The sequence below is a fragment of the Psammomys obesus genome, unplaced genomic scaffold, assembly GCF_907164565.1.
Source record: "Psammomys obesus unplaced genomic scaffold, mPsaObe1.curated_primary_1811, whole genome shotgun sequence".
NCBI classification, from domain to species: domain Eukaryota; kingdom Metazoa; phylum Chordata; class Mammalia; order Rodentia; family Muridae; genus Psammomys; species Psammomys obesus.
In genome coordinates this window covers 8,203,883-8,231,296 of record NW_026596244.1, presented here as the reverse complement: position 1 = coordinate 8,231,296, position 27,414 = coordinate 8,203,883, and the positions used below count along the sequence as shown (strand labels likewise).

At 43.3% G+C, this 27,414-nt stretch overlaps 1 protein-coding gene and 1 non-coding gene across 2 annotated transcripts; one reads left to right on the top strand and one right to left on the bottom strand.

Annotated features, from left to right (window-relative positions):
- The first annotated feature begins 235 nt into the window (after positions 1-235).
- Tmem144 (transmembrane protein 144) lies at positions 236-27,085 on the top strand. Its single transcript, XM_055596623.1, has 12 exons — positions 236-372; positions 2,541-2,707; positions 3,580-3,702; positions 5,616-5,715; positions 7,282-7,362; positions 13,942-14,023; positions 15,946-16,022; positions 17,972-18,090; positions 20,306-20,425; positions 21,430-21,527; positions 24,647-24,700; positions 25,536-27,085. The coding sequence occupies exons 2-12, from the start codon at positions 2,599-2,601 to the stop codon at positions 25,617-25,619; spliced, it is 1,047 nt and encodes a 348-aa protein (XP_055452598.1). The 5' UTR covers positions 236-372; positions 2,541-2,598; the 3' UTR covers positions 25,620-27,085.
- Positions 4,604-4,710, bottom strand: LOC129668623 (U6 spliceosomal RNA). The gene has a single exon (XR_008718947.1). It is a non-coding gene; the product is annotated as a U6 spliceosomal RNA (small nuclear RNA).
- Positions 27,086-27,414: the final 329 nt, after the last annotated feature.

The following is a 27,414-nucleotide window of genomic DNA, read 5'->3' as shown; positions in this document are numbered from 1 at the left end:
AAAGGAAAAAAGGGCAGGGGGAATACAACTTATTAGAGCTCTCACCTAGCAAAGAAGGACAAATTGGAGTGGTCAGCTTTTTTATAATAGTGTGAGGAGCCTCTGAATTTGTCTTATCCACAAACAACGGTGTGATGATAAAGAGAGGGCGACTTGCTACTCCCACACCGAGCCTTCTTAAAGGGCAAAGAACCTCTCTGGTTAACTTGCTGATTGACAAAGGGCCTGACGTCTCGTTAGTCACCTGACTGAGCTCCAGCCCTCCACTGGGAGCGTGGCCGGGCCTGGGAGGGACTCTGATCTCCCTCCCGGACGCCGGCAGGAAGACATCCACTCGTGCCAGAGCCGGGCAGGGGCTCCGCAGACAGCGCAGTGAGTACCCACCGAGCCTGGGTAGCCCTGGGTCCGCCCCCGTAGCCTGCAGCTCCTTGGGAAAACTAGGACGTACCCCCCCCGTGACGTCAGCCCAGAGCCAGGCGAACTGCCCTCGGATTGGAGGAAATTAAGGGAAACCAGAAATGAAGTCTTTTGAACTAGATCCGGCAGTCCTGATCTGAACATCCCGATACTGCGTTAAAGGGAGGCGAGGGGCTGCCCAAAACTTTAAATTAGTAGGAAAAACAGCAGGTATACCAGTAATGAAACGAAAGCAGTAAATTTTCATAGAAAGACTGAATGTGGCTTAATAAAATATCAGTGAGTACTTAACATGCAAACCTTGAGATACGTGGACTTGAGACCTTTCCAAAGAAGAAAGCTGAAAGCTTCTGCCCTGCAGAAATGCTAAAGTACGGAGAACGCCGCTGCCTGGTTGATAGCCTGCCTTAGGTCACCGGGTGGGGACAGGCCACGTGCTGCCGGCTCCATGTGGTTTTTATGGTTCTATCGTCCAGGTGAAAATTGAAAAAATAAAAATAAAATGAATGTGGGAAATAAATCGCAAGTTTAAATCCTGCCTGGGCTCTGGAGTGATTTTTAAAGTCCGCCTAGACAAGCTGCGAGACTGTCTCACATCAAGATAAATAAGGGCTCGGGATGGAGCTGAGCAGAAGGCTTGCTGAGTGCTCTGCAGGATTAACTTAAGAAAGAAATAACAATGGTAATAATAATAGTAATGATAGTGGTTTTTGCTTGCTTGCTTGTTTTTTTAAAGGCAGGTCTCACGAGTGTAGTCCTGGCCGGCCTGGAACTAGCTATGTAAGGCGGTCAACTCAAAAGATCTGCCTGCTTCTGCCTCCCGAGCCAGGGGATGTAGTTTGCTATCAAACCACAGTCAGAAAATGAGATTTTTGAAAAGAGTAGTTTGAAATAGGTTTGTGGTAAAAGGGATTTGGGGATGACTGTCTGGTAACGTGATGACTTTTACCACCGAAATGATTTAGAACTAGGTGGACCTTCCTTGTAGCAGCTTGGGATTGTGGGTGTACAGGGGCTTAGCTCAGGTGCTTTTGGAAAAGCGCCAGGGCGGTGCGCTAAGGCAATAACTGACCTTTACCCAGCAGTCTAGTGAGGTCGTGCGCTCTGATTAGCACTCCCAGTTATCTTTCAGTCCGGGCTGATTCTTGGGGCAGCCCATCATTTAACGTAAAGCGCTGTCCTCTTATCCATGTCCTTGCTTTGCTTGTTTAATTGTTTAATGGGGGAAATGATGTTTTTAGCTACGTCACCTGTATTTTCAGTCCCACGGCAGCTTTCCAAGTAGCTCCTACAACATATTTAACAGCCCTGATGGTTATTTATTTATTTGTTCGTTTATTTATCCTAAAAGGGATCTCCTGCCTCGTTTAACAACCCTCAGATGTATTTATTTGTGTATTTATTTATTGTGGATGGGATCTCAGTCCTAGCTGGCTTTTTAACGATGGGCTCTCGTTCCTCAGCTTCCCAAGTTCTTGGACTGTGGGCATGTGCCACGTGTCTTTCCTGATAGCACATGCTTCTTGACCCTTGAGCTACTCCTGTAAGCTACTTATCCCTGAAAGCCACTAACGGGCATCAGAGCCTACAGGCAGTCCAAGCCTAGAAACTTTTTTTTTTTTTGAGACAGGTTTCTCTGTGTAGGCTTGGCTGTTCTGGACTCACTTTGCAGACCAGGCTGGCCTCAAACTCACAGCAAGCCACCTGCCTCTGCCTCTATCATGCTAGGATTACAGGCTTGCACCGCTGAACCTGGATCCCAGAAACCTTTTCATCATGCCATCTACTTTACAGGGTAATAACCTTTGTAATGTGTGGGTTTGGGGAAATGGGATCCAGATCTTGTAAAAAGTTAGATTTTGAAGCTCTGAAAGAGAAAAACATAGTTTATCTCATTATAAATTAGTGATAAAAAAAACTATTGTTAGAATGTTAGAACAAATTTTTTTAAAAAAATGAATGCATGCCCATGTGTATAAATGATGCATATTTGTACAATGACCTGATGAACTGCCGAAAGGAGCCTTAGCCTCCTTTTGTTCAAGGATTCCACGCCCTGATCATACCTGGTTCACGGGTTCACAGCTTCTCAACTTTCACTTTCTTTCCTTTTTTCATTTCAGAAACTTGGAAAACACAGATCGAAAGGGAGACAGCTCACTGTCTGCCGCCTGTGCATCCATGAACAATAACAGAACCGATCACACCACTGGCTACCTCTCCTCTGCTGTAGCCATTGTCCTGTTTGGCTCCAACTTTGTACCACTTAAAAAATATGACACTGGTGATGGTAATTATTTTTTGGTTTTTTTAATTGTTAACCTAAACTTGCTCTTAAGTGTCTTGGTTATTTTTGTTTGTTTTGCTTTTGTTTTATCTTTTTAAAATAACAGTTAAAAATACATTTTATCGATCATAGTGCCCAGTGAACAGAACTCACATAAATCATGTCACAGTGCCCACTGTGGTGCCCTGAAAGCTTGTCAGGGCAAGAAGGCCAGGTGATAGCTCATGGCAAAGGCAGGGCAGGTGGCACTGGAAAAGCTTCATGGCCAGTGCCACTATCAACATTGATATGAAAACCAGTTTTCAACACAGCTTATACATAACACCAACCTGCTAATTAGTGAGCACGGTCATCTCTCACAAACCACGAGGCAAACACAGCAAGCTGCTCCCCATTGAAGGAAGGTGTACAGCAGCACCCAAACCTAGGCGTGCCCACACACATCCCTCAAAGCTGTGAGCCAGGCTTCCTCAGTTTACCCCAGTGCACACACAGACATACACCCTTGGCTTGGAAAGCTCTTGGATTAAAGGTGTGAGCCACACCACAACAAGAAACAGTTTTCTCCAGTGAACAGTTCAGTCTCAGGGTTCACAGCTCCATCAAATACCCTGCAATCATATAGGCTTCACAGTTCACTTAGAAATGTACCTAGCAGCTTTTTGACCAGATTTGTTTTCTTGGTGCCTGAGAATGGGCCAATCCTGACTTAAAATAGCTGAAAGAATGAATATACCATGTGCCCACTGACTGTGTCTGTTCTTCTAGGCACGTCTTACAGATATTTTCAAACATGTGTATAAGCACATCTTGCAGATAAACATGCACATACTCAAATCTTTCTGCCGAGTGATGCCAGGTTATCTTATTTCTAGGGATGTTCCTGCAGTGGGTACTCTGTGCTGCCATTTGGTTGGTTGCCTTGGTGGTCAACTGGATACTACGCTGCCCTAAATTCTGGCCTCTTGCAATGCTTGGGGGCTGCATTTGGGCCACAGGTAATGTGTGTATTCATCCAAGACAGTCAGTGGTCACAGAGTGATAGTCACAACCAGGAGAAAAAGCACAGTGGACTCGTGGTTATTAGACATGCATAACAGACATAGGCTGTGTCCTTTTCCTTGTAGGTAGTTATGGAAATTTCCTGATTTTTTTTCCTTTAAATGTTTTAAGTTCCTACTAATAAATTAGTAAAGATATTTTATCCTTTTAAAACATAACTTAGATGCCAGTTTATACATTTGACCTTTCTCCATCATGTTTATCAGAAAAATGTTTATTAAAAAATAATCCTTTGCTAACATCATTTTTTACCTTACCCTTAAAAGCTGGCAAATAGAGGCATATAATCATTTTAAATAACATCAAGCTAAGAAAAGAGACAATTAGAAATCCCCTTGTTGCTTTATCAATGCCTTAAAGCTATAATAGGATTTGTATTCACAGTAAGCCAGTCAGAAACACCCTGGACAGTCCTTTTTTTTAAAAAAGAAAAAAAAAAAAAAGGAATTACTGGAAAACTTTCAGGAATGAATTTGTTAGACACAAATAAAATTTAAAATGTGAAAATGGTACTGCTTACCTACTTGAGTCTCTGAGGGACTAAATGATTTAACAGAATTCATTAATCGAGCTCAAAATAAGCAAAACTTTATATTTCCACTGGAATTAATTACCACACCTTACCTGTGCCTCTGTGATTGCTCACTGTGTGGAACTGGGAGAGAGTGAGCAGGGTTCATTCATTCTCTTGATGGTTGCCGACAGGGTCCTACTATGCAGCCCAGGCTGGCCCAGAATTCCGAGTCCTCCTGCCTCTGCCTCCTGATATAATCGCAGGCAAGACACATCTCTCCTCTGTCAGCCTGCAGATTTTTTTTCCAGCCAAAGCTGGTGCCAAATGTGGTGGAACACTTCATGAATATCTCGTCTTCCTTGTGCAGGGGCCATGCTACATCTCATTTGTACCACTTCAATTTTAACATGTACACAGCCGAAGGGAGCGTTTTTTTATTTTTGAAATTTTATTTAGTTAAATAATTTTTAATATGTATGTTTATTTCTTTGAGATGGGGTTACCACGATGTAGCTTAGGCTGGCCTGGGGCACTGTGGCCTCTAACTCATAGAGATCCGGAGATTAAAGATGTGTGCCACCAGGCCAGGCCCATTGTGCAGGTCTTTATAGACACCAGAACGTTTATCTCACAAGCAGGCCACTGTGCTGAGGCGGATAAGTAGGAAGCCAAACTTGAGAAAAGCCACTACATTGTAGGTTGTCACAACCATCCAGTCTCGGGCACAGAGGGAAAAGAGGAGCTGATAGTGTGAAGACTTTATTGCAGGTGATCAGAATGGAGACACTAAAACCTTGAAACCAGAAGAACTTTTCCGGAAAATAAGCGGAGGATGGTACCATCCGAGGCTAAAGGCCCTAACATTCCCTCAGTGGAGCACACTTAGCTGCAGACTTTCCTCACCAGTTCAGAGCTCCAGTCTAGACTGACTCCAGCCGGTAGTATTGTTTTAGAAAAAGCAGCAATGAGCTGGGTCTGGAGGAGCAGCCATAGTCCCAGCTTCTGGGGAGAACGCACTGAGAAGCCCTCTTGAACCCTGGAGTGGGAGAACAGCCTGTGCCACACAGCAAGATCTTGCCTCTCTCACAGCCGTGCTAATGACAGCATTCGACCGTGGGTTTGGGCCTGAGTGACCCTGGAGAGCTGAAAGCCAATGGTTGAGGGGGTCTGGAAAAAAAGCCAGGGAGTGCAGGGCAGAGGGTACATTCTGGAGGTGTGTTGGGTGTAAGTTGAAGTTAGGAAAAAAACAAAACCAAATGAAAAACACAAATTTAACTTAGAAATATATTTGTTGTGCTGGAAGTAACCTATTTTTCCTGCATGTTGTATTTACAGGGAATGTCGCTGTTGTCCCAATCATCAAAACCATTGGTCTAGGTCTCGGAATCCTAATCTGGGGATCATTTAACACCTTAACTGGCTGGGCAAGCTCAAGGTAACCGTTCAGGTGATCTCAGCTAAGAGTCCTGTGTGCTGTGTAAACCGGGGTTCAGCCGTACTAGAAGATATACGTGATTCTTAGTCTACGATTATGGCTGGTACACATAAAATGAGCCCCATGTCTAACTATTATTTGTCTGAAGCTCTTTATAAGGGATTTGTATATTTGACGAAGATATAGCAAAGGAAATCAAAACAAAAAGCAAAATGCTGTATCTGGAACACAAGTAGGGAGAGAAACTGGCAGCTGAGCTGATGTCTGCTTTCCCTCTCCACTGATACAATCATATGAGTAAACACTGAGTAAGAGAGCTGACACCAAAAGAGGCTGAATGCTGAGGGTCAGGTCCTGGCCAGGTACCAATTCTAAAGTACATGCTCTTCCTTGCAATAGAGCAGCAATCTGCGGCTCCATCTCCCTGGCATTTTGTAAAGATTTATTAAGCTGCAGCCTTGTCAAAACATTTAAGTATTGTCTGCGACTGCTTTTACAGCATAGTAGCAAGGAGAAGGGGAGACTGCCAACCCAAGACACTCTGGCTCTTTAAGGAGAGCTTCAACACTAGCTAGAAAGTTGTGCTGTTCAAAAGGTTAACCACAAGCCAAGGGTGGCCTTTGCATCCTGGTGGTACTATCTACATATGCAGTCTCCCCCATTTCACGTAGGGCATGGTTGGGAGCATGTGACTATCACAGGCAGTTCATGGACAGTGTGTGATGCTCATGGTCAGTATCACATGTGGTCAGCGTCGGGGAGATAAGTAGTGAGAACATTATTCTTGCCCCACTTTAAAGCTTTCCTTCTATTCAAAAGCCTTATAATGACCCCAAAAGAACAGGACAAAGCAACCTACCAACTTAAAGTATTAATACACCCTTTCCTATCCTTTCTCTCCCACCACCGTGAAGTTTTGTTTGTTTTAATGCCATACTTTTTCTCCCTGCCTCAAGCTCTTAGCCTTGGATAACTCTCTATGGTAAATGCTAGCTATTGTGACAAAGTTGAAGCATAACCAAAAGAAAACAAAGTAAACTGACATCAGAGAATAGGAATTTAACTGAGATGCCATTGTAAATACCTCAAATATTGCAGCTGGGCTTAGGTGTAGCTTAGAGTTAGGGTTTAGCGTAGCATGCGCAGGGCCAGAGTCTGAACCCCTAGCACTGAGGTACATGTGTGCGCGTGTTCACATGCCCACATGCTATCACATACATTATCTCTCGTGGTGTTTTTTGGTTTGGGTTGGGTTTCACTTGTTTATTTTTGTTGTTATTGTTTGGTTTTGTTGTTGTTGGAATAGAAACCCTGGCTGGATCGGAAACCAATTTATGAATGACCACACTGTCCTTGAGTTGTTCTTGTCTTAACGTCTGGGGATTACAGGAATGTACCAGCATGCTTCAGCCACTATTTTCTCCACTTTAGCATGGAAATTAGAGCATAGTGTAGAAAAGTAACCTAACCGAGTCAGACAGTGCAGGAAAGCCCCTAGTCCACTCTCTCAAGCATTACTCTAAAACAATTTATCAGTATCTAAGCTGGTAATCTTCTGGTCTCCAGGTTTGGCTGGTTCGGGATGGACGCAGAAGAAGTGCCGAAGCCAATTCTGAATTACATTGGAGCTGGGCTCTCGGTAGTAAGGTCTGCAGCTGTTTCTAGTCCCTCATTCTTTTGGGCTTTCCGAGACCTTTCTAAAGATTAGCTTCATCTTTATTCTACTTTATTTGTATGAATGCTCTGCCTGCGTGTGTGTGCACCATGTATGTGCTTGGTACCTGAGAAAGTCAGAAAATAGTGTCAGATTCCCTGACACTCTTACAGATGGTTGTGAGCCGACATGTAGGTGGCTGGGAATCAAACTCAAACCCTCTGGAAGAGCAGCCACTGCTCTTAATCACTGAGCATCTCTCTAGTCCTATTTCCTAAAGCTTTTGATAGCCTTACTTTAAAAAAAAAAAAAAAACCTGTATTTCATGAAATTTATGTTTTCTGATTCTTAATTTTCAATGACAAGAAATACCTTCCTGAACAAGAAATACCAGATGAAGGGAGTCAGGAACTCTAGTTTTAATTCTCAAAAGCTCTGAGAAACTAGGTAAAGTCACCTAACTGCTGTAAACTTCAATTTTAATACCTACACTAGATAGAGAATCATAATACATTGTACCTGTGAACCAGAACATATTACATTATTTTGCTTATGAAGTCATCCTATGAAAGTCAGCATTCTGCTGGTCCTCTGTGTCCCTGGAAGGGTCGCTGGTTCTGTTTAGTCCAGGAGTTTGTCCTCATCCGGGGAGGTACACTCTACCCTCAGAGGATGTGGAAAACAAAGGGACCATCAAACACTATGATCTCATGCTTTCTCCGTTTTAACTAAGCAATAAAGCCATACTTCTGTAGCTTTATAGTTGCAATGTGATAAAAGATCTAGCAGAAATCTCTCTTCCTTACAACTTTATGAGACAGCTTTGTTCTTACTATAGATGTTAGAACCCTTAGTGCAGTCATCTTAACTTTAAAAGCCGAGAACTTTCACCTTTGACGATATCAGGCGTGTTCAGGGTGGCATAGCCGTGAATGCTCACCTTTTCGCTGAAAAGCAACTCTTAACGGGTCCTCTTTGGCATGTCGGATCTGGCAGCTTGCTTCACCACTCTTGTTGTTTGTGCTCAGGCTAGCTGAGTCCAGCACTGCAAATCACTGTTTGACAAAGGGGACTGAGGGTGACTAAGTGCTGGAGCAGTTCTTCAGGGTGGTTAACCAGAGAACGGGATGCTAATGCATGCCTGGGTCTCAGACAAGGAGACAGCCCCAGGCTATACAGGGCAATGCCCAAGTTAAAGTTTGGGAATGCGAATACCTTGAGTTTAACTTATCAGATCATGGCTGACCACAGGTCTTGAGCCCGGCAGAGCATTGATTCTGCTTTCAGCACCCCATTCTCCCATTCATCCTTTTTAACCTAGTTACGACTTTCTCCTCTCTCACATTCTCCTTCGAATAGCTCATTTTCCAGGTCTCTCCCTCTACTTATACATGCTATGTCAGTAAGGATGAAAATGACTTTGAATCTCCACACAGTGGCGGCTCGCCAATAAAACTCAAGCAAGAATGAGGTCACCTTAGATTCAGTCACCTATTCTCTCTGGATCCCATTTATATCCACTGTCAGTGCCGCACATAATGAATAGCATTGCCTACAAGAATTTTAGTACTTTTTCAGTCTTCAGGGAAAGAACAGTATATTTCCCTTCCTCCGCTAATGGTGTTTTCCCCAGCCACATTCAGGAACAATCTCTTTGTCATTGAAATGTTGCCTCAGAGAGTAGTCTCTAGGCAATTGGGGGACGAATAGCAAAGCTTATTCCAAAACTGTAAATTCTTGACACATTTGGTTAGAGGCAGTTTTATGTGTTTTATACGGTTCATGTGGAATTCTGGCTTTCGGTACTTCTAAGACAATTTCTTCACATTGTAAAATTCTAATTTAGCATGTCTAGTTTTAACTTAATGATAATAATTTAAAGTTGGTCTATCCAGTACATTAAGCACTTCTTTCCTCCAAATTTCTTCTTTAGAAAAACAAGTTTTCCCCTAAACTTACAAATCAGTTAGTTTCTCATGTTGCTCCACTTCTACCCATATGACCTTGGACACACCTTTTCTCCACATCCTCTGCTTCTTCATCCATAAAGAGAGGGGAATGCTGGTACCAATCCTGTAAGATAATTTGAGGAGCCAATGTTTTAAGAGCTTTGTGTACCTAGACTCACAGTTTAGGCTCCACGTATAAGGTAGCTTCCTTTACCATTCACTCCATGTTCTGTAGTAAACACCTGAGATCCTCAATGATCAACGTAAGTGAAAAGGCTGTAACAAATCAGCCCTGTGGTTTGCGGCTGTGGGGAAGCTTCTCAGTGTGACCAGAGTACATGGAGGAGCAAAACCATCTACCATAGGGCAACAGACGAGAGTAACAGGGAGCCCCAACAAGCCCCCTAACACCAGCTTCTGATTAAGCCCCACCTCCGAAAGGCAGATGGCCTCCCCACAGCAAGGAGACCAACCGGTCACCAGATCTTTGACACAGCCTTTTACACACTTGAACCCAGATGCCTGTGCTATTACATTCACTCATTGTTGCCCCTTGGGACCTTTGTTGGTGGCTCCACGTGACGTGATCCACTGGAGGAACTTTGCAGCTCTGTTAAGAGCAGGATCTGCTGCGGGAGAAGGCAGCGATCTCTTCCTGTGAGGCATTCGGGCCCCATCTATATTGCTTTCCTGGGTGGAACTGCAGGAATCTGTGATTTAATTAGTTTAACTTAATAGCTTTAACAGGTTCGTTTCAAAGGGCATTGACTGAGTGAATTTAGAGCTCTCATTGTAGTGTGAAGAAACAAAATATAGTTTCGTTGGTTACAGACGTGGCTGTATTCTGTGTATGTGTGTGTGCATGTCTATATGCGTGTGTCTCTGTGTGAGGGATGATATTCCTGTGTGTGTAGGTCTGGTGTGTGTGTGTGCCCACACACATATTCATGTATGGATTTGGGTACGTGGGTGTCATGGCACATGTGTGAAGATCAGAGGACAGCCTCAGGAACTGGTCCTTGACTTCCATCTTTTTTGAGATAGGCCCTCATTGCTGCTGCATACACCAGGCAGACTGACCTGCAAGGTTCCAGACACTTCCCTGTGCCACCAGTTCCCCATCTTTCTGGAGGAGCATTAAGAATATGTAGTTTCTCCTTGTTCGTGTTCGCTTTTATGTGAGTTCTGAGAACTCAGACTCAGGTGTTCATTCTTTTCTGATGATTCAGACTCAGGTGCCCATTCTTGCATAGCCCACTGAACCTTCTCTCCACCTCAGACTTTTTTTTAAATTAAAATAACAACTCAGTCCTTTGTGCCATCCAGTCTACAAAGGACTGGTGAGACAATCGCTAGCTTTACTGTGGTCCCGGTCCATTCGTTCATACCACAGAAACCACTCCAGGGCTTTGGATCAGCAGAGGATTTATTTGCTCACTCGATTGCTCACTCACTCACTTGCTTGCTCCCTTGCTTGCTGGCTGACTGGTTGGCTGGATCACTTGCTCAATTGCTCATCTGCTCGCTTATCTCCATAAGGCCTCACCAGTTTAGTCCAGGATGGCTTTGAACTTGCTATCTTCTTTCCTCAGCTTCCAGACAGAGTTCCTTTCCTATCAAAAGAATAAAATTATGTGCCATGTATTATCCAAGAGTCTGGTCTCTGTTTCTGTCTCCTTTCACCTTCTCTCTCTGGAGTCTTGTCCACCTCCCTTACTCCTACCCCTACTGCTGTCACTATTGCGCACTGTGAGGAAGTGTGGGACTTTGCTTCCAGCTTCACCTTTCATAGGGCTGCAGTCGTTTTGTCTAGCTATGGACCAGGCTGGCCAGCCCCACTAAAGTGCCACAGTGCCTCCTAACCCATCTATGTGAGATGACAAAGGCAGAATTCTAATTAAAAATCATAGCCACCTGCAGTTTCCTCCTTTACAATACAAAATGTATGTTGCACTTAATCCCATAAAATCCATTCTTTCCGTCATTTTTGTTTTTAAGACAAGGTCTCGCTATATAGCTCATATTGCCCTAGAACTCAAAGCCCAGCCTGACCTTGAACTTGTGGTCAATCCTCCTATGTTGGTCTTACAAATGCCAGGCTCACAGGTATGTATCCCGTGCCAGATTTCTGAAACAGGTTTCTCCGTGCAGTTAGACTCACTTTGTAGACCAGGCTGGCCTCGAACTCACAGAGATCTGCCTGTATCTGCCTCCTGAGTGCTGGGATTAAAGGTGTGCACCACTACTCCCAGCTTAGAAGAGTCCCTCTGAGTGTCTTTTTATTATGATGATGATTTTTTTATTTTTACATTAATTATAGTTTATTTACTTTGTGTCCCAGCTGTAGCCCCCTCCTTCATTCCCTCCCAATCCCACCCTCCTTCCCTCATTTCCTCTCCTTGCCCGTCTCTAAGTCCACTGATAGGGGAAGTCCTCCTCCCCTTCCATCTGACCCTAGTTGATCAGGTCTCACCAGGACTGGCTGCCATGTCCTCCTCTGTGGCCTAGCTAGGCTGCTCCTTCCACGGGGTGCTGGGGAGGTCAAGGAGCTAGCCATAGAGTTCATGCCAGAGACAATCCCCGTTCCCCTTACTAGGGAAGCCATGTGGATACTGAGCTGCCATGGGCTACATCCAAGCAGGGGTTCTAGGTTATAACCATGCATGGTCCCTGGTTGGAGAATCAGTCTCAGACAAGCCCCTGTGCCAGATATATTTGGTCCTTGTGGAGCTCCTGTCCTTTCCAGGTCATACTAACTCTCTCTTCTTTCATATGATTCTCTGCACTCTGCCCAAAGTTTGATTATGAGTCTCAGCATCTGCTTTGATACACTGATATGCTCTGAGTGTCTTTTACAGCCCCAAGTTCTTCACTACTCTTGTGCCACTACGGAATTTAAGCAATCTCATTCCCAATTGCTCTGAGCTTTGTCCTTTCCCTTTTCTATAGTACAGTATAGTATAAAATACTTGTTCACAGATGGAAGGGTTAAGTCTCAAGGAAGTTAAGTCATTTGTTGGAGCGTTATTTCTTTAAGGGGGAAAAAGAACACACCTGTAGTTTTCAAATATCTAACATCATATTGTGGTACTAGAAAAATATACAAGGTTATTTGAAAACTGACAATCTTAATTTCAAACTGGAAATGCATTTTCAGAATCTGATGTTAGCCTTACAAATTAAAAGCAGTCACTTGCATGTACACATACATGTACATGCGTGTAAATAGGTCCAGTTCAGTCATTCTTTCACTGTCACGTGTTTTAAGAATTCTTGAGATGACGCAGCACGTGATTCCTGTCTTCTGATGAAGCAGAAAGTCTTTACAAAAGGAAGTAATCTGGAATTGGTACATGGTCTGGCTCCAGCAGTAAGACTTGGGACGGTGAAATCTATGGTGTGATTCATTGAGGACCAGTCTGGGTGTCTCCTTCCTCCTGTTCTTCCTTCATGTGGCCTGGAAGAGGAGAGTATGAGTTGTGTGTGCATCTAGAAACATTTTTAAAGGAAGAGCCTGGATGTAAAACATGGGGGAAGAAAGGAATAGATAATAACTTCAAGCAGAGAGCGCCCCAGAGGAAAACACACCGATTGGTCATCTCTGCAAACACATATACAGTAACATTATACAGATTGAGCAGGTTGTACTTAAGAACATATATGTATATACATGTATAGTAGGGCTTGAAAAGCAAGAGATTGGAGCTAATTAGGAAATCTATTTTGGTGCCTAAATCAGCATACATTGCTCACTGTCCCGAACCCAGACACCCTGTTTAAGCCTCAAATTTACTCTGAAAGCTTCCTAATTTAATTTTTTAACACAAAAAAATGCACTAAAAATATTTTAAATGAATACCCAAGGTAATTCAGAGGTATCCATTTTCTTAGTATCTTAATGTATTTACATAGTTCAACCAAAAGTGAGACGTTTGCTATAGAGACACTAGTCGTGCATAGACAGGACCTTGTGCGGGGGGAAGATATCGCTAGATATAGCATACATGGTTCTGTCTCTTACAATTACACCCTGCAGCTCTTTCCACATCACAGCTTTGAAACCACCCTGCCTATAGCTATGTGGTCGTCCATCATTTGGCTCTCTGCATGGCCTCACCTGTTGCGCCTGTATTGGAGAGCTGGGGTCAGCATTGGTAAGGGGCAAAGGTCAAACACTAATGGTTAGGAGATATCGCCCTTCTAGTTGCTCCTCCAGGAAGAGTGTACTTTATCACAAATGTCACTGTCATGTAGAGGCAGCCATCCTTTACGATCATCCAACAGGATATTGTTAAACATTTGGAGTTTGTCATTATAATAGAGGGATGGCTACTTCAGTATTGTGTTCATTTTTACTTTCACATAAAGCAATGTCAAAGTTGTGACAAAGATCCAGTTTAGGGGAAGTCTCATGTGTTTGTTCTTTACCCTGCCAGATAAATACATCAAGGAGAATGCCCCCCCAAACACACACACACACACACAACAGGGAATGTGTGGAAGTAATTTTATTGTCAGGATTCGATTTTAAGTTTTGTTTTCTATTTAAAGTCAGGCAGCTTGATACAAAAAAAAAAAAAAATCATGTTCTGGTAAATCTCACTGGAATGTATTTTCCTTCAGTGCTCTCACATTTTTGTTCATCAAAAGTGAAGTTCCTACTAGGCCTTGCAGCTTGGACACCGCACCCCTGATGACAGAGCCTGTGAGTATTGTTTGGAATGATTTGATCTGAAACTTAAGGTCAGGATGTGTCTTATTAGGGTTTCTGTTGCTTCGAAGCGAGACCATGACCACAGCAACACATACAGGAGAACATTTCGCTGGGGCCGGCAGAAGTCTAGTCCGTTATCATCATGGCAGCGCACGGGCAGGCACGGTGCTTGAGAAATAGCTGAGAGTTCTACATCCAGATGGGCAGGGAGCAGAAAAGCAACACTGGACCTGGCTTAAGCTTCTGAAGCCTCAGAGCCCACACACAAGGCCACACCCATCCCAACAAAGCCACACCTAATAGTGCCCCTCCCTACAGGCCTACAGGGGCCATTTTCAGTCAGACCACCATACGAGGGAGGACTAAATATAACTGACCCACATGTGAGAAGATGATACTTCCCATCCCCCGTGGCTATAAGCATCGTTATCAGAAGGGAGTCAGGTTTCCATGGCGATGCTCCTTCCCAGTCATGAAGCTGAGGTTTTTGACAATAGAGCCCTACATGCCATACACATGTAGCTTTTCATTGAGGATACACTGCACTTTGCCAGCCCTGCAGCTGATGAGAGTAGCTTGGGAAAAGGAAGGAGGAAGCTGAGGAGTAGACAGAAGGGACCTAATGGTGGTCAATGAGATCGTGAGACAGTAGGAAATGGACTTGGTTGTTATCGTTCCCTTTCTGGTTTTATCTTTAACATGTTTTGCTTAATGACAATGACCAAAAAAATACAAAAGGAGGCACAGTTTTGACCACGAAGAGTATAAATTGGTCTGGAATAGCCAATCAGTTTTAAACAGGGCCAACCTTAAAGAGACATAACATTACCCCACTGTCCAGGGTCCCGTTTGCAAAGCTTACAGGATAGGGCGAGTCCACATTGCCAGGATCCCAGTGCCAGCCCTTCAGTCTCAGCCATCCTCTCTGTCTGCTAGGGGTCCTGGCTGATTGCCCTCTCTGAGCCCACACCCACACCCTACAGGCTTTGCCTCTCTGGCAGCTCCACCACAAGGCCATTATTCTTCCCCAGCCACTGCTCCCTGCCCCCTACCAAAACCTCTATCAACTGAGACAGCTGCTAGCTCCATTAAATTGACCTAAAAAGCAAGGGAGGAGAAGGATGCTGCTTTCTGAGCATCCTTGAGCACTGTGTGTGTCAAGAAAAGATAATCGGGCCCTGTGCCTTCTGTTCCTCACCTGATGAGGGATCCAGATGGTTGCCAGCTAACTGCCCTTTGAGTAAAAGAACTAGGAAACAAACACAACTTGAGAAGAGACACAGGGTAGGCCCTCTAGATCTTCCAGGCAAGGTACAAACAACCATGATTAAAGATAAATGAGCAATAGAACGGATGAGGATGCCGGTGCAAGCCTGAGCACTAACAGAGAAAAACCTGACTCAGCAGGGACAGTGAATTCAAATTGAGCTTTTTATGTACACCAAGGACAAGGTCAGCTGGCGGGAACAGAAGATTATAGTCAAGGACAGAAATGGTAAATCTTCAGGTTCGCTCACAGATTTTCCTCAACTTAAAAGTATGAGCCTAACCTTGGCACATGGCTGGAAGTATTTTAGCTCGGTAAAATGGAAAATTAAAATAGTGTTAGTAGGGGGAAAAGAGACATTAAAATGCTTATTGGTTTTATGTATTCTGCTGTATAAAGTGAGTTTTTCTTGAGTCTAGGTTCTTTAGAGTTTATTAAATTTATCAAATAGTTACAGGCTAAACTGTGGAAAGTGTAAGTTGAAAACTGGAGAGGCGGAGTCAGAGCATCTGGCCTCCCAGAGCTTGGAAGGAGACTTGTTGGTGGTTTCAGGCGTGTTTGAGAGGGAAGGAAGCCCTGGAGGGCTCTGTATGGCAATTGTCAGCTGCAGGTGCTTGTATGCAAGTCTTTCTGATGACTTCCACAGGTGATCAACACAGCCGAAGACCCCTGTGAGGACCCCTCGTGGGTGGATAGACTTTCTACCAAGTACCACCGCATTGTGTAAGGCGAGGCTCCTTCTCTCTCTACTGTTGTGTTTCACGGTTTCTAAAACAGAGGGGCCAGAGAGACATGGTCCCTCTAATCCCAGGAAGAAAATGACCATGGAAACACTCACTTTCACTTCCTGGAGGACAGGGTTGGTCCTTACCCCCTGCTGAGTTTTAGGTATAGATGATGCTTTGAGGAATACTATATCTGACCAGTTAGCTGGTGACAAAAGTATTTTTTTGGAACTTTAGCCCCAAAAGTAAAGAGGTGGCATAACGATCATGCTGTGAGTATTCACAATCTAATTAAATAGTGAACCCTATTTCCTCTGGTCAGCCCAGGACTGCCACCCTTCCTTCGAGTGTTTTTATGATCCCGGGTACCTGTTGTCAAATATAATAGACTATTTTGTGCCATGTAAGCCCTACCCTCATGTCTCCATCATAAGCAACCTGTCTCACTTTAGGAGATGAGGTTTTAGTGGTTTGGGTTTTTTTTTTTTTTCATTTGTTTTGTTTGTTCGTTTGTTTTCTGACAAACTATGTAAAACATGCCAGAGGTGCAGTTTTCCTTTCACAGCCGTGGCCGTTTGAACGTCGTATGGTGAGAGCTTCTTTGGGCCCAGGACATTGGAGTGGCTGCTTGTTTGGCTTTGTGCAGGCCTCAAGCACTCTGGCACTGCGCTGTACAACCCCAACCCGAAGGCAGTTGACAAGTTCCTCCACCATGGGAAAGGAGCCGTGGGATAAATGCTTGAGTCAGTGAAGAGAAAAAAGGATTGAACAAAACCGAATCAGGCTGTGAAAGACAGCCTTGCCATTTATGCATTCAGAATGAACTAGTTTCCTGAAATTATTTTTTTTTAATGTTTTCATATATTTTCCCCACAAAGCATGTCTGTCAGTAACAGAATATTTGTGAAATGAAAGATTTTTAGAGTTGGGGGTGTAGCTCAAAGAATGCATCTAAAAGCTCTTGCCTAGGTCCCAGCAAGAGAGAAATTCTAATTATCTTTGTGTGGTTATGAGTTTGGCCACGCTGCAGCCATGGACTCTCGCCTTCATTCAAGTCTGTGGTGTAATGGGAATGAATTGCCAATAAGGTGTAAAGAGAGTTCTGGGTCCTGGGTCCTTTAAATGGCCTTAGGTAACATTGACAAGGAATGTGTTTATAGGCTTAGGGGAGTTTTTAACTTGCTTTGTGGTTTTGGTTGGGGGGGCTGTCGTGCCACGCTCTGAAGACAGGGCCCTGCCTAAAACTGCTTTCCTCTTCTCAGTGCATTGTTTCTATGAAGATAGAGGGACTGTCTTAACATGCATGTCTTCCCTCTCACGCCTAAATCCTCGGAAATTCCCATCCTCTCCCTCACCCTGGATTCCCCATTGTATGCGTGCAGGACACAAGACCAAGGAGGTAGCAGTGTTTGGAATGAGACTTTTTTTTTTTTTTTTTTTGTCTCATAAAGGAATTTTTTTGATCTAAAATATTCAGGTTCTTAGGCTCAAATGACAGTTCTTGACAAAGGCACAGTCACATTTGTCTCTGTAACCATTATAAACAAAATTGTGTGTGCCCATCATCGGCCACGTTCCACAACGGTCCTTGGCACATCCTTCTGAGAACTTGAAAAGCATTATGTCCACCACAAATACATCATACTTTACTCTATCTGTATGCCGTAGCAATGCTCAGCTCATGTAGAGTGGCCATTTGTAGGAGTAATTCCTTACTTGCTCTGTGTGTCATGTCCTTCTACCATGGCAGAGTAGACAGCTGAGGCTACGCTTCTATCTTCATGACTCTGCCAGTCACATAGACCAAGTCAGAGGGGTGGCTTCGGCTAAACTGCTTAAAATTTGCAAAGAAAGAAAAAAAAAAAAAGCCTTACTTGTGGTTTCATTTGTGTGTTGAGAACGTTTCCTCCGGCCAAGATTCACAGAGATTTCTTTTTGTTTCTTAAGGGGCTGCAGCCTTGCAGTAATATCTGGAGTACTCTATGGATCTACATTTGTGCCAATCATTTACATCAAGGACCACAGCAAAATAAATGACAGCATCTATGCGGGTGCTAGTCAATACGGTGAGTGAAGAGGTTTTCTCCTGATTCTCTACTAATAGAAATGGAGTTGTGGCCAAGTCAGAACTGCTCCATGCATGCACCTTTTTTATTTGTAAGTGGTGAACTAGAAGGCAGCAGGAATAAAGGTAGCAGTGGACACTGGAATGTTTTCATGGGACCTGTAACATACAAATGGAACCAGCTATATAGTCAGAATTTATTTCTACTGCCGGGACCTCTGCATGGGGCTCTCAGCATTCCACTAAGATTCAGAGATTATGAAGAGTCATAAATGTCCAGCATGACCTCTGGGAAGACATGTATTCTGTGCTTTTCAAAATCTAAAGTAGAGCATGCAATATTCTTAAACCAAGTAAATGTTAACATATAAGCCTGCTTGGTCAAAGGATATTTTTCAAGCATGAAGTAGCCCATCTGAAAGGGTCAACATAATGCCTCCAGTTTTAAAATCAGTACTTCAGTAGCAAAATCAGCTACATTCTGGGCAATAGCCCTGAGCAAGCTGAAAGGGAGCTGAGAGAGGATCCACTCCAGGGGGTCTTGTAACTGTGGAGGCATCATGTACTTAAGGAAGCAAGAAGAACAAAATGAAGTCCTGGGTCACATGATGTGGAAAATTAATGCCATTTGTTAATTAGATAAGAGAGGAACTTGAAACACAAAACTCCTAAGAAGCAGATGAGACAGGAAAGTCATCATCTCAAGGCCAGTTTAGTCTCCACAGGGTCAACTTGATTTGTTGTTGAGGTTTGACCTTGACCAGTGATCTTGAGACTGTCGACCCCTTTCATTCTCTCTACTTAATCCCATGTGCAATGCTAGAACCATCTGCTGACCTCCTTTATTTGGAGGCTTTATGTAAATTCTTTTTTAGATTTGTTTGTTTGTTTTTTCTTTTTAAAATATAATAGCTAAAGTAAAATTTAATCAAAGAAGGAGAAAAAAAAACAAGAAATAAACAGAGGCAAAAGTGAGTTTGGCATCTTTGTAGAACACTTGTATACTTGCTTGAAATAAGCCATTAGTTTGGCTCTCAGAATTCTTGTGACAACAGAGGAAATCATGCAGTCCCAGAAGTCAGTGAACACAGATAAAAACAATTGACCATTCAGGAAGAAAGCCCCTCCTGTCCTGGGACATAAAGAACAATGTCCTCAACTGTCTCTTTCTATCAATAGACAATGAGTTTTTAGGTATTGTTCTCACAGCTCTGGCTGTATGATGCACTGATGGGGCATTTGTTTTTCCAGTTTGTTAAAAAAATCATCCTCAGCGGGCATTACTCTGTTTTGTTTAACGGACATGTTATCACACATACTAACTTGTTAGTGCTTGTTGCAACTGCTAAATTGTTATCTCCATTTCTACACTTGAAGAAAAAAAAACTAAATGAGAGACATCACACGTCCCAAGTCATAGAAGAACGACTTGCTTTCATGGTCTGTGCTTTTAAAGCACTGTTATGTTACGGCATCTAGAATATGATTTCAGGTCCAGACAGAGAGCTAGACAGGCAGTTCAAGTTTTTACCCACGAACACACCACTCATCCTGGTCAAATCTGTAGACACGAGAAGCGCCGACTCCGAGGCAGACTTCCTAGCTCAGCGCCTGCAGTGTACCCACCTATGTGGCACAGTGCCATCTGCCAGGCTGTCCCCGGACCAGCCGCCAGAATGTGTCATTACCTAGCCCTGCCCTGCAGCCGGTCTGTTGTAAACCACTAGACAAAGCTGTCTTTGGAGTAACTTCCAAAGCTCTATGGCCTCGCATGCATCTGACATCTGCAGCAGAATTGCTGATCTCTGGGTGGATCAACAGACCATGTAGTCTGGCCACATGCAGGTGCCCATTCTCATCCACACACCCCCTCCAGTCTACAGCAAGATTTGCCACAGCTGCTGCAGCTGATAGTCAGAACAGGGCTGGTGCCTGCCTATTCCTGGCTAAAAGCAGTGACAGCATAGGTAATACTCACTGCTTCTTACTGAGATTTCCAGTGTGGCCTAATAGATTTCACTGTAGTTAGCTTATTTACTATTTCCAGATTTTAAATCTGTTTATTAAACTTGTGTACAAACAGCACACAGATGAGGATAATTAAATATAATTAATGCTCCTGTACAGTTAAGTTTCTGTGAGTTTGTTTTATGTTCAGAAATTAGCCTGTGGCGGTGACTGAAATGGTATTTGCATTTCGACGTCTGTGTTTGCAGATTTAGACTACGTTTTCGCACACTCCAGTGGCATCTTTCTAACAAGTACGGTCTACTTTGTGGCCTACTCTGTAGCCATGAAAAATAGGCCGAAGCTGTATCCACAAGCAGTCTTACCAGGTAACTACACAAAATCTTAGTGCTTTGTGATAGTGTCAGCTTCCACTAATGAACTTGAAAAATCATTAGAGAATGGGGAGGTGGAGAAACAGAAAGAGGAGGGAGAGAGAGTTCTCTTAAATGCTCTGGCTCAGTTCACCGTAAAATATTAAGTATTGAAAAGAGCCAAGAAACATAATATAAAATATTGAATATTAATAAAGAACCTAGAACTGTCAAAAATGAATTTTGATATTTCCTGTGATAAAAGTTCTTCTATTAGGGTCATAAGTGTTTACTATATTTTTCTACCATTTTAAGATTTATATTACTAGTCAGTGCCCCGTACCTCTATTTACAATTTTAAAAAGTATCAACAGATAAGAGTCTGCAGCCACTTAGAAATAACAGTTTATCTAAAAAGTTAGAAAAGGGGGAAAAATGCCTAGAAAGTGAAGTGTGTTTTGGGTCATAATTCTTTAGTCTTTGACTGTTAAAATAATGACTGAAGAGTTAGCATAATTCAATATGGAGCCTATATCCACAAGTGTATATTTTTACATAAAATACAGCTTACGCGAGCTGATTATTTTGAGCATCTGGTTGATGGACAACAGCAGAGTATTTACTGAAAACCTGGCTAAAGCGCCGTCCATTACTTAGCTGGGGTTTTCACTTAAAGGCTGGGATTCTGTCTTCCCGCAGCTCTAGGACCATTCCCAACGTCACACCCCTCAGGTTATGGCAGATCCAGCACTTGCTAGGCCCCTCCCCTTCGCCCCGCCTGGACCTCAGCTGCTCCCTAATAGCAATAAATGGGGTAAGCCACCACCATTCTCACAGCGGCCTAGAGCGGAAGAATCAGTCGGTTTCAAGCGACCACAAAGCATAGCTCAAAACTCCAGAGGAGCCGACGTTGCCTGTAACAATGCTTTTATGTGTGCGCTCTCACGTTCTGCGATGGGGACCGGGCGACTGTTCAGCAGAGAACCCCGCGCCTCCCCTATACCCCCTTTCTGTTCCAGGCTTCCTGTCAGGGGTGCTGTGGGCCATCGCCACCTGCTGCTGGTTCATAGCCAACCACTCGCTGAGCGCCGTGGTCAGCTTCCCAATCATCACTGCTGTAAGTGGCCGGTTCCCTGGGTTGTTCTTACAGTAAAAATAGACAAGCTGCCACTGTCCTGGACTGCTGAGGAGCGAACATTTATCCCCCCCCCCCTTTATTTTTCTTAACAGGTTCGAAAATGCCTAATCTGTCATGTCCCTTCAGTTTTTCCTAGTTTCTCCTACTGTCATCTCATTATAATTTTCTATTCACGGTTCTTTCAGCCTCATATGAATATCATGTGAGGTGGAAAGTCCTTCAGGCTCCTCTTGGCACCACGTGTCCCTGGGTTCAGGAAGTTTTCAGCAACTAACACCAACTTATACTAACCGTTGGGAGCTGCTGTCTGCTTGAGTGGGTTTGGGGTGCTTAATTACGTGACACATAGGTAACAGCCAAAACCAAAATGCTTGTGTTAAGATAGCATAAGTAGTGCTACAGTCTTTCCCATTTTGAAGATGAGGAAGTTGAGGCACTAGCAAGAGCACTTCCTGAACCACAGAACTGGTGGAAACACGAAACTTGAGACCACTAGTGCATCATCATCATCAACATCTTAGACAGCCCCCGCCCACGGGAGTACACAAACACAGGCATTTGCTTTGAAGGTGTCATCGGCATCACTTTCACTCACGCGTGCCTGAGTGCTGATCCCCCTGGAGCTGAGTTACAGTTGGGATCCATGCAGCATAGCTGGTGAGAATGAGGAAGGATATAGCAACAAGAGTTCTAAACTGTTGAGCCTTCACGGTTCTCCTGATTCCTACACCATCATCACAGACATTCTTTTTCCAAGTCATTTTAGTAGCACACATGGGTACATAAAAAAATTAAACATTGGCTAGTCTAAAACATTTCATAAAGGCTTGATAGGAGCTGTGGGTTTCAAATTGTATTTTGTTTCCAAGACAGTGTCTTTGTAACCCAGGCTGGCCTCAAATTTGAAATCTTCCTCCTTTAGCCTCTGAAATGTTAGAAATTACAATCACGTGTCACCAAGCCTGGCTCACACAGTGTTCTTCGGATTGTTCTATATTTATTAAATAACCTCCAAACAAAACTACGTTCGAATAATAGAAGTTATTTTTCTCATTTTAAGAGCCTACATGTTGGCATGAAAAGGAAATGCCTACCTCTGCAAGTCTCATTTTTTTTTAAATTACATCCAAAGTCTTTATAAAAAGGAAGAAGAGGGAGGAGAAGAAAAACAACATTTTCCTATTCAAGGACTCCCTCACTCTCTGTTCCTTTTCCTCCTTGGCAATTAATTCTAAAACTAAATCAATTCATTCAGAAAGCTTGGGTTCTTTTTTATAGTAGTAGCTGTATTTTATAGAGTACCTACATACACAAGCCTCATCCTAAGCACTTTAGGTTTGGCTTTCTAAGACAATACCTAACCCAGCTTCTCTCTCAAAGGCTGCCTTAGATGGAACGTGTTATACCCAACAAAAGGAAAATACACAGTTCAGGTGTCCCAAGCGGTTACAGCTGCTGTGAAATCTCTTTCTCCTTGGCTGTCTGAGCTGTGCATTACATCAGCACAGTATCACTTCCTAAAACCACATATATCTTCACAGCAATGCTCAGAACATGACCAAAGGAATAGTTAGAAAGTCATGAGGAAGGAAGCTTCAGAGCACAGTGGCGCCCTGTGGTCCTCTCTCACATCTTCTCTGAAGGGAGACATGTTTTCACATGAAGAGGATAAGGATTCCAGGGCAACTGCTATAACCTTGGTATTGGTATGTCGATCCCTCGGCTGTTTGCTCCCGCACCGTCAAGGCGAGCGCTTCTCATTTGATCTGGAACCTGGGGATCAGCACTTTACATCAATGATGTAAGGCGGTTCTTTTGACCTATTTCTCTTGCCCCTTTGACTTCACAGATGGTGATAAACCATCTGTAAGAGGAGAGCAAAGCATTTTTATTGCTTCCTTTACATGCTGGAAGCACTGGAATCAGGCTTTGTTGGGCCAGGTCTGCAGACAGTGGGAGTAGTGCCGGGAGAGAGAACATTGTGGAATTGTTTATTGCAGCTCTTCCAGCATTCCTGCAGGGCTTGAAGAGGAGTCATTGAAATTCTGGTCTCGTATGTATGTCTTCTTCACCAGCATCTCAGCCGAGCCAACTCCCCTGTTTTCCTTGCTGGTGAAAAGCATTAATACCAGATCTGAACAGCTTCACATTTTCAAATTGTAGAAATGTGCCTTTTCTCGGTCTTGTTTCTTCTAATTTCCTGTTTTGTGTAATTTTTTTTCATTCTGGTCCTCCAGGGACTCCCGTTGCTTGCTTACATGGTTTTATTTTTTTATGTGGCTAACTTTAGCCTTCCTCTGTGTTTACTGCCAGAGAAAGTGGATTAGTCTGCACGGGGACCTAGGACTGTCTGTGTCTATCAGGAAAAGATGCCCTTGCTTCATCAAGGAGAGTAGGTCATACAACTAATGCTGGGAAAATTTAAGGTGTATTCAAATACTTTATCAGTCCCTTTGTACATGCCTAAGGAGTATATCAAGAAAAAAACAAACTATTTGCTTATTAAAAATGGGGAAGGTTGTTTCTTCTCTATCTTTTGTTTGTTTTTGTTGTTGTTGTTGTTGTTGATTTTTGTATTTAGGTTTAAACCCAGGATTTCCCACACAGGAAAACGCTGTACGACTGACTTATAGCACCGCCCCACCCCCCTTTTCAAATTTTTACTTTACTTTTTAAGACAGTTTTGCTAAGCTAGCCAGGCTGGCTTTGGATTAAGTCTTTAGCTCCCAGCAGGTCTTCAAATTTCAATCCTCCTCCCTCAACTTCCCAAGTATCTACAGATCCATACCACTAGGCCTGACTAGAACAGTTTATCATAAATGTGTCACATTAAAAAAAAAAACGTTCAGTCCAATAGAATATTACAGCATCATCAAAATAACAGCAATCTCAACTATGAAGACAAAAACAGCAAAAAATAAATGTCTTACTTAATGACCTTACCTTGATTTTGTTTTCAACGTGTAGCTAAAGTATAGGAGTGTTTTTTTCCCCTAGAAATATTTTAATTGCCTGTAGCTTACTGTATTTTTTTAGGGTACAGGTATATAAAAAAAATCTAATAAAATTAAAAGGTTTTTTGTTTTTGTTTATATAAGGGTCCTGGATTTATCGCTGCATTGTGGGGTATCGTTGTTTTCAAGGAAATACAGGTAAAGATGAGGGAATGATTGTCCCCAAATGTCACTCTCCCCCAGGAGGCTGAGTACTTCGGGTAGAGTTGTAAATTCAAAGGGGAGACGGCCCCCAGGAGAACGCCATTCTGCTGCTGTGAGATAGGATGGGGCTTAGCAAAATGCTCTCTAGTTGATTATACGGCACTCGCCACCGAAGCCTCGGGCTTCAAGTGTACTTGCATCAGCTTACATCTCCCTTTCCAATTCACCAAGTCTGTCTGGAAAATATAGCCCTTCTCTAAACAAAGTTACCGGGTGCCTGTTCTGAACTCGTACTCTGTAGCTAGGTTAAGGGTGAAGACTTCTGAAACCTCAAGATGTTAGAAGACCTGGAAACAGCCATGCTTCCACATAACAACAGCCTTTGTACATGAGATTCTTCCCCTGAGAATCTCCAAGTGCTCCTACTTTCTTGGGCAACAACACCTCAGGGTGGGAAGCCCAGCTCTACTCTCCAAACTGTGAAGAGTTCAGGAGCAAATAATGCTCAGACAAGATGGTGGTTCCTTATTAAAAAACCCTCAGCTGTAATATGCCTTTACTATGTCTCTCAGGGGAGACACTGAGGGTAATCGCATATGTTTATTCAACGGATGTATTAGTAAGACTATTGCAGGAGAATCACTGAATGCTAGGAGAGGACAGAAAAGAAGGAAGGACTAGACAGAGGGACAGAGTCAGGCTGGTATGCAAGTAGCAGAGCAGGTGATCGAGGAAAGCTCCATGATGGTCTTTGTAAAATACACATTTTATAAATTTAAATTCGATTCAAGTTTTATTGAATGCGACCATTCTTGTTTTTATTACTCAGGGTGTCCGAAACTACTTACTGGTGACGCTTGCATTCTGCATCATCTTGTCGGGGGCCTTGTGCACGGCCTTTTCCGAAATTTAACTATTCACAGCAGGAACAGCAGATGGCAGCAGCAGCTAGGAGAACAGGAGATGGTCTCACCCACTGAGGAAGCTGCTGAGCTGTCTGGATAGCAAGGGATCTCCGGGAATGAATGGATAAGTGACTGTTCACTCTACAAACAGGAGAATGAAGAGAGCCCGTGTTTCAGTCCAGCTGATGCATGAAAACTCTTTCCAGTGAGCTGTTCACGAACGCAGGCCTTTGCTGCGTGGTTCAAAGACGTTCCTGTCTGAGGGTGCTGGCCTCATCAGTGTCTGCTTAGTGTTAGAATCCAGTTACCACCACAGTTTATAACTTATTAGTGAAGAGGAGCAGAACTACTTTGTTAGTGGAGGCAAGGAACACAGACTTGCCTTGCGGAATTCAAACTCAAAGATATTGGGCTCCTTTTCTAGAGAAAGTAAATGGCGTGTTTGCTAACTGAATGTTGAAAGGGCCAGTTCACCATCCATCTTTACCTTACTATATTGCTCAGCTCTTACATTGCCTGCCCTTCTTAGCTCAAAATATTTTGATCATTACTCCAGATAAGACCCATCCTCAGAGAGCAAGTCACCACTACTCAGAATATGTGTGAGTGAAATACAATGTACACACTCACAGGTACACACGTGTGTAATGCTCAGATTTGGAGAGCATTCTAGAGTTGCAAAAACTAAGGTTTTGGTTTATCAGGTACAATTTAAAGAAAGCATACGTGTTTGACTGCACGGCTACTTTTGTTCTTAAAACACAGTTACTTAAAAATCACTTTAATTGGAAGTGGGGTTTTTTTTTAATCCTTTTTAACTGATTTCTAGGGGACAAAAGAACATAGCAAATGCATTGATTTGGTTCTTTAAGAAAACGACCTGCAAGCACACTGCTCATTACCTTCCTCTCTGCACCCGTGCTACAGTAACTGTGTTGGCTGTGCCGCTTGCCCATCCCCCTGGGAAGGTTGGCACTTTGCTGTGGTAGGGGAACAGGGTGGTGTCCTGCACTGCCTGGGCTTACACCTCATGATGTTCTGCAGGAGTTCTGTGACTCCGCGGCTGAGCCCTCGGCATGGCACATCCCTGGAAGGAGAGTCAATGATAGCATGCGCCTTGACTCCTGTCCAGGGTCGCTAAATCTGTCGATATGTTCTCAAAGATCTCCTTTCCTGAAAAACATTCGGGACATGTTTGCCATTGCATGTTAATCAAGGGGAAACAACGTTTACAGATTAGAAAAGAACTTGAGAATTTATAAGAACTGTGGTCCTCATCACCCTCATCCCAATTATACTCTGTCTCACCAAATCAGAAATGTCCCTGGAGTCCCTGTCTAATCATTGAATTGCTAACACAATAATAATGACAATAATTACTATTGATAATAATAATGTTTTTATCCATTTCAGCTTTTACTTGAAATGTTATAAGATTATGTTGAAATGACAACTTCTGAATAAATTTATATAACAAAAAGCTGTTTTTTTGGATATATTTTAGAATTGTATTATTCCACCACCAAACAATGAGTACAATATTAATAAAAGTATTGGGCCAGGGTGGGAGTGGGAGAGGGAGGCGACAAGCCCTTACAAGATGGTCACCAAATTACTTACTCTTCGTGGTTACACTATGGGGAAGGTCTGTATCCTAGCACTCTGGTGTTTGCCAGGTTCTGTCTTTTGGACCAGGAGGGACATGTGACTGTTAGGAAAGGGAACGCACTCCCTTTGGGATGGGCTTGAAGCTGAAGGAAAAGCGCAAACGGCTGGCCAGAAGCCAGAGGACCCTTTTTAATC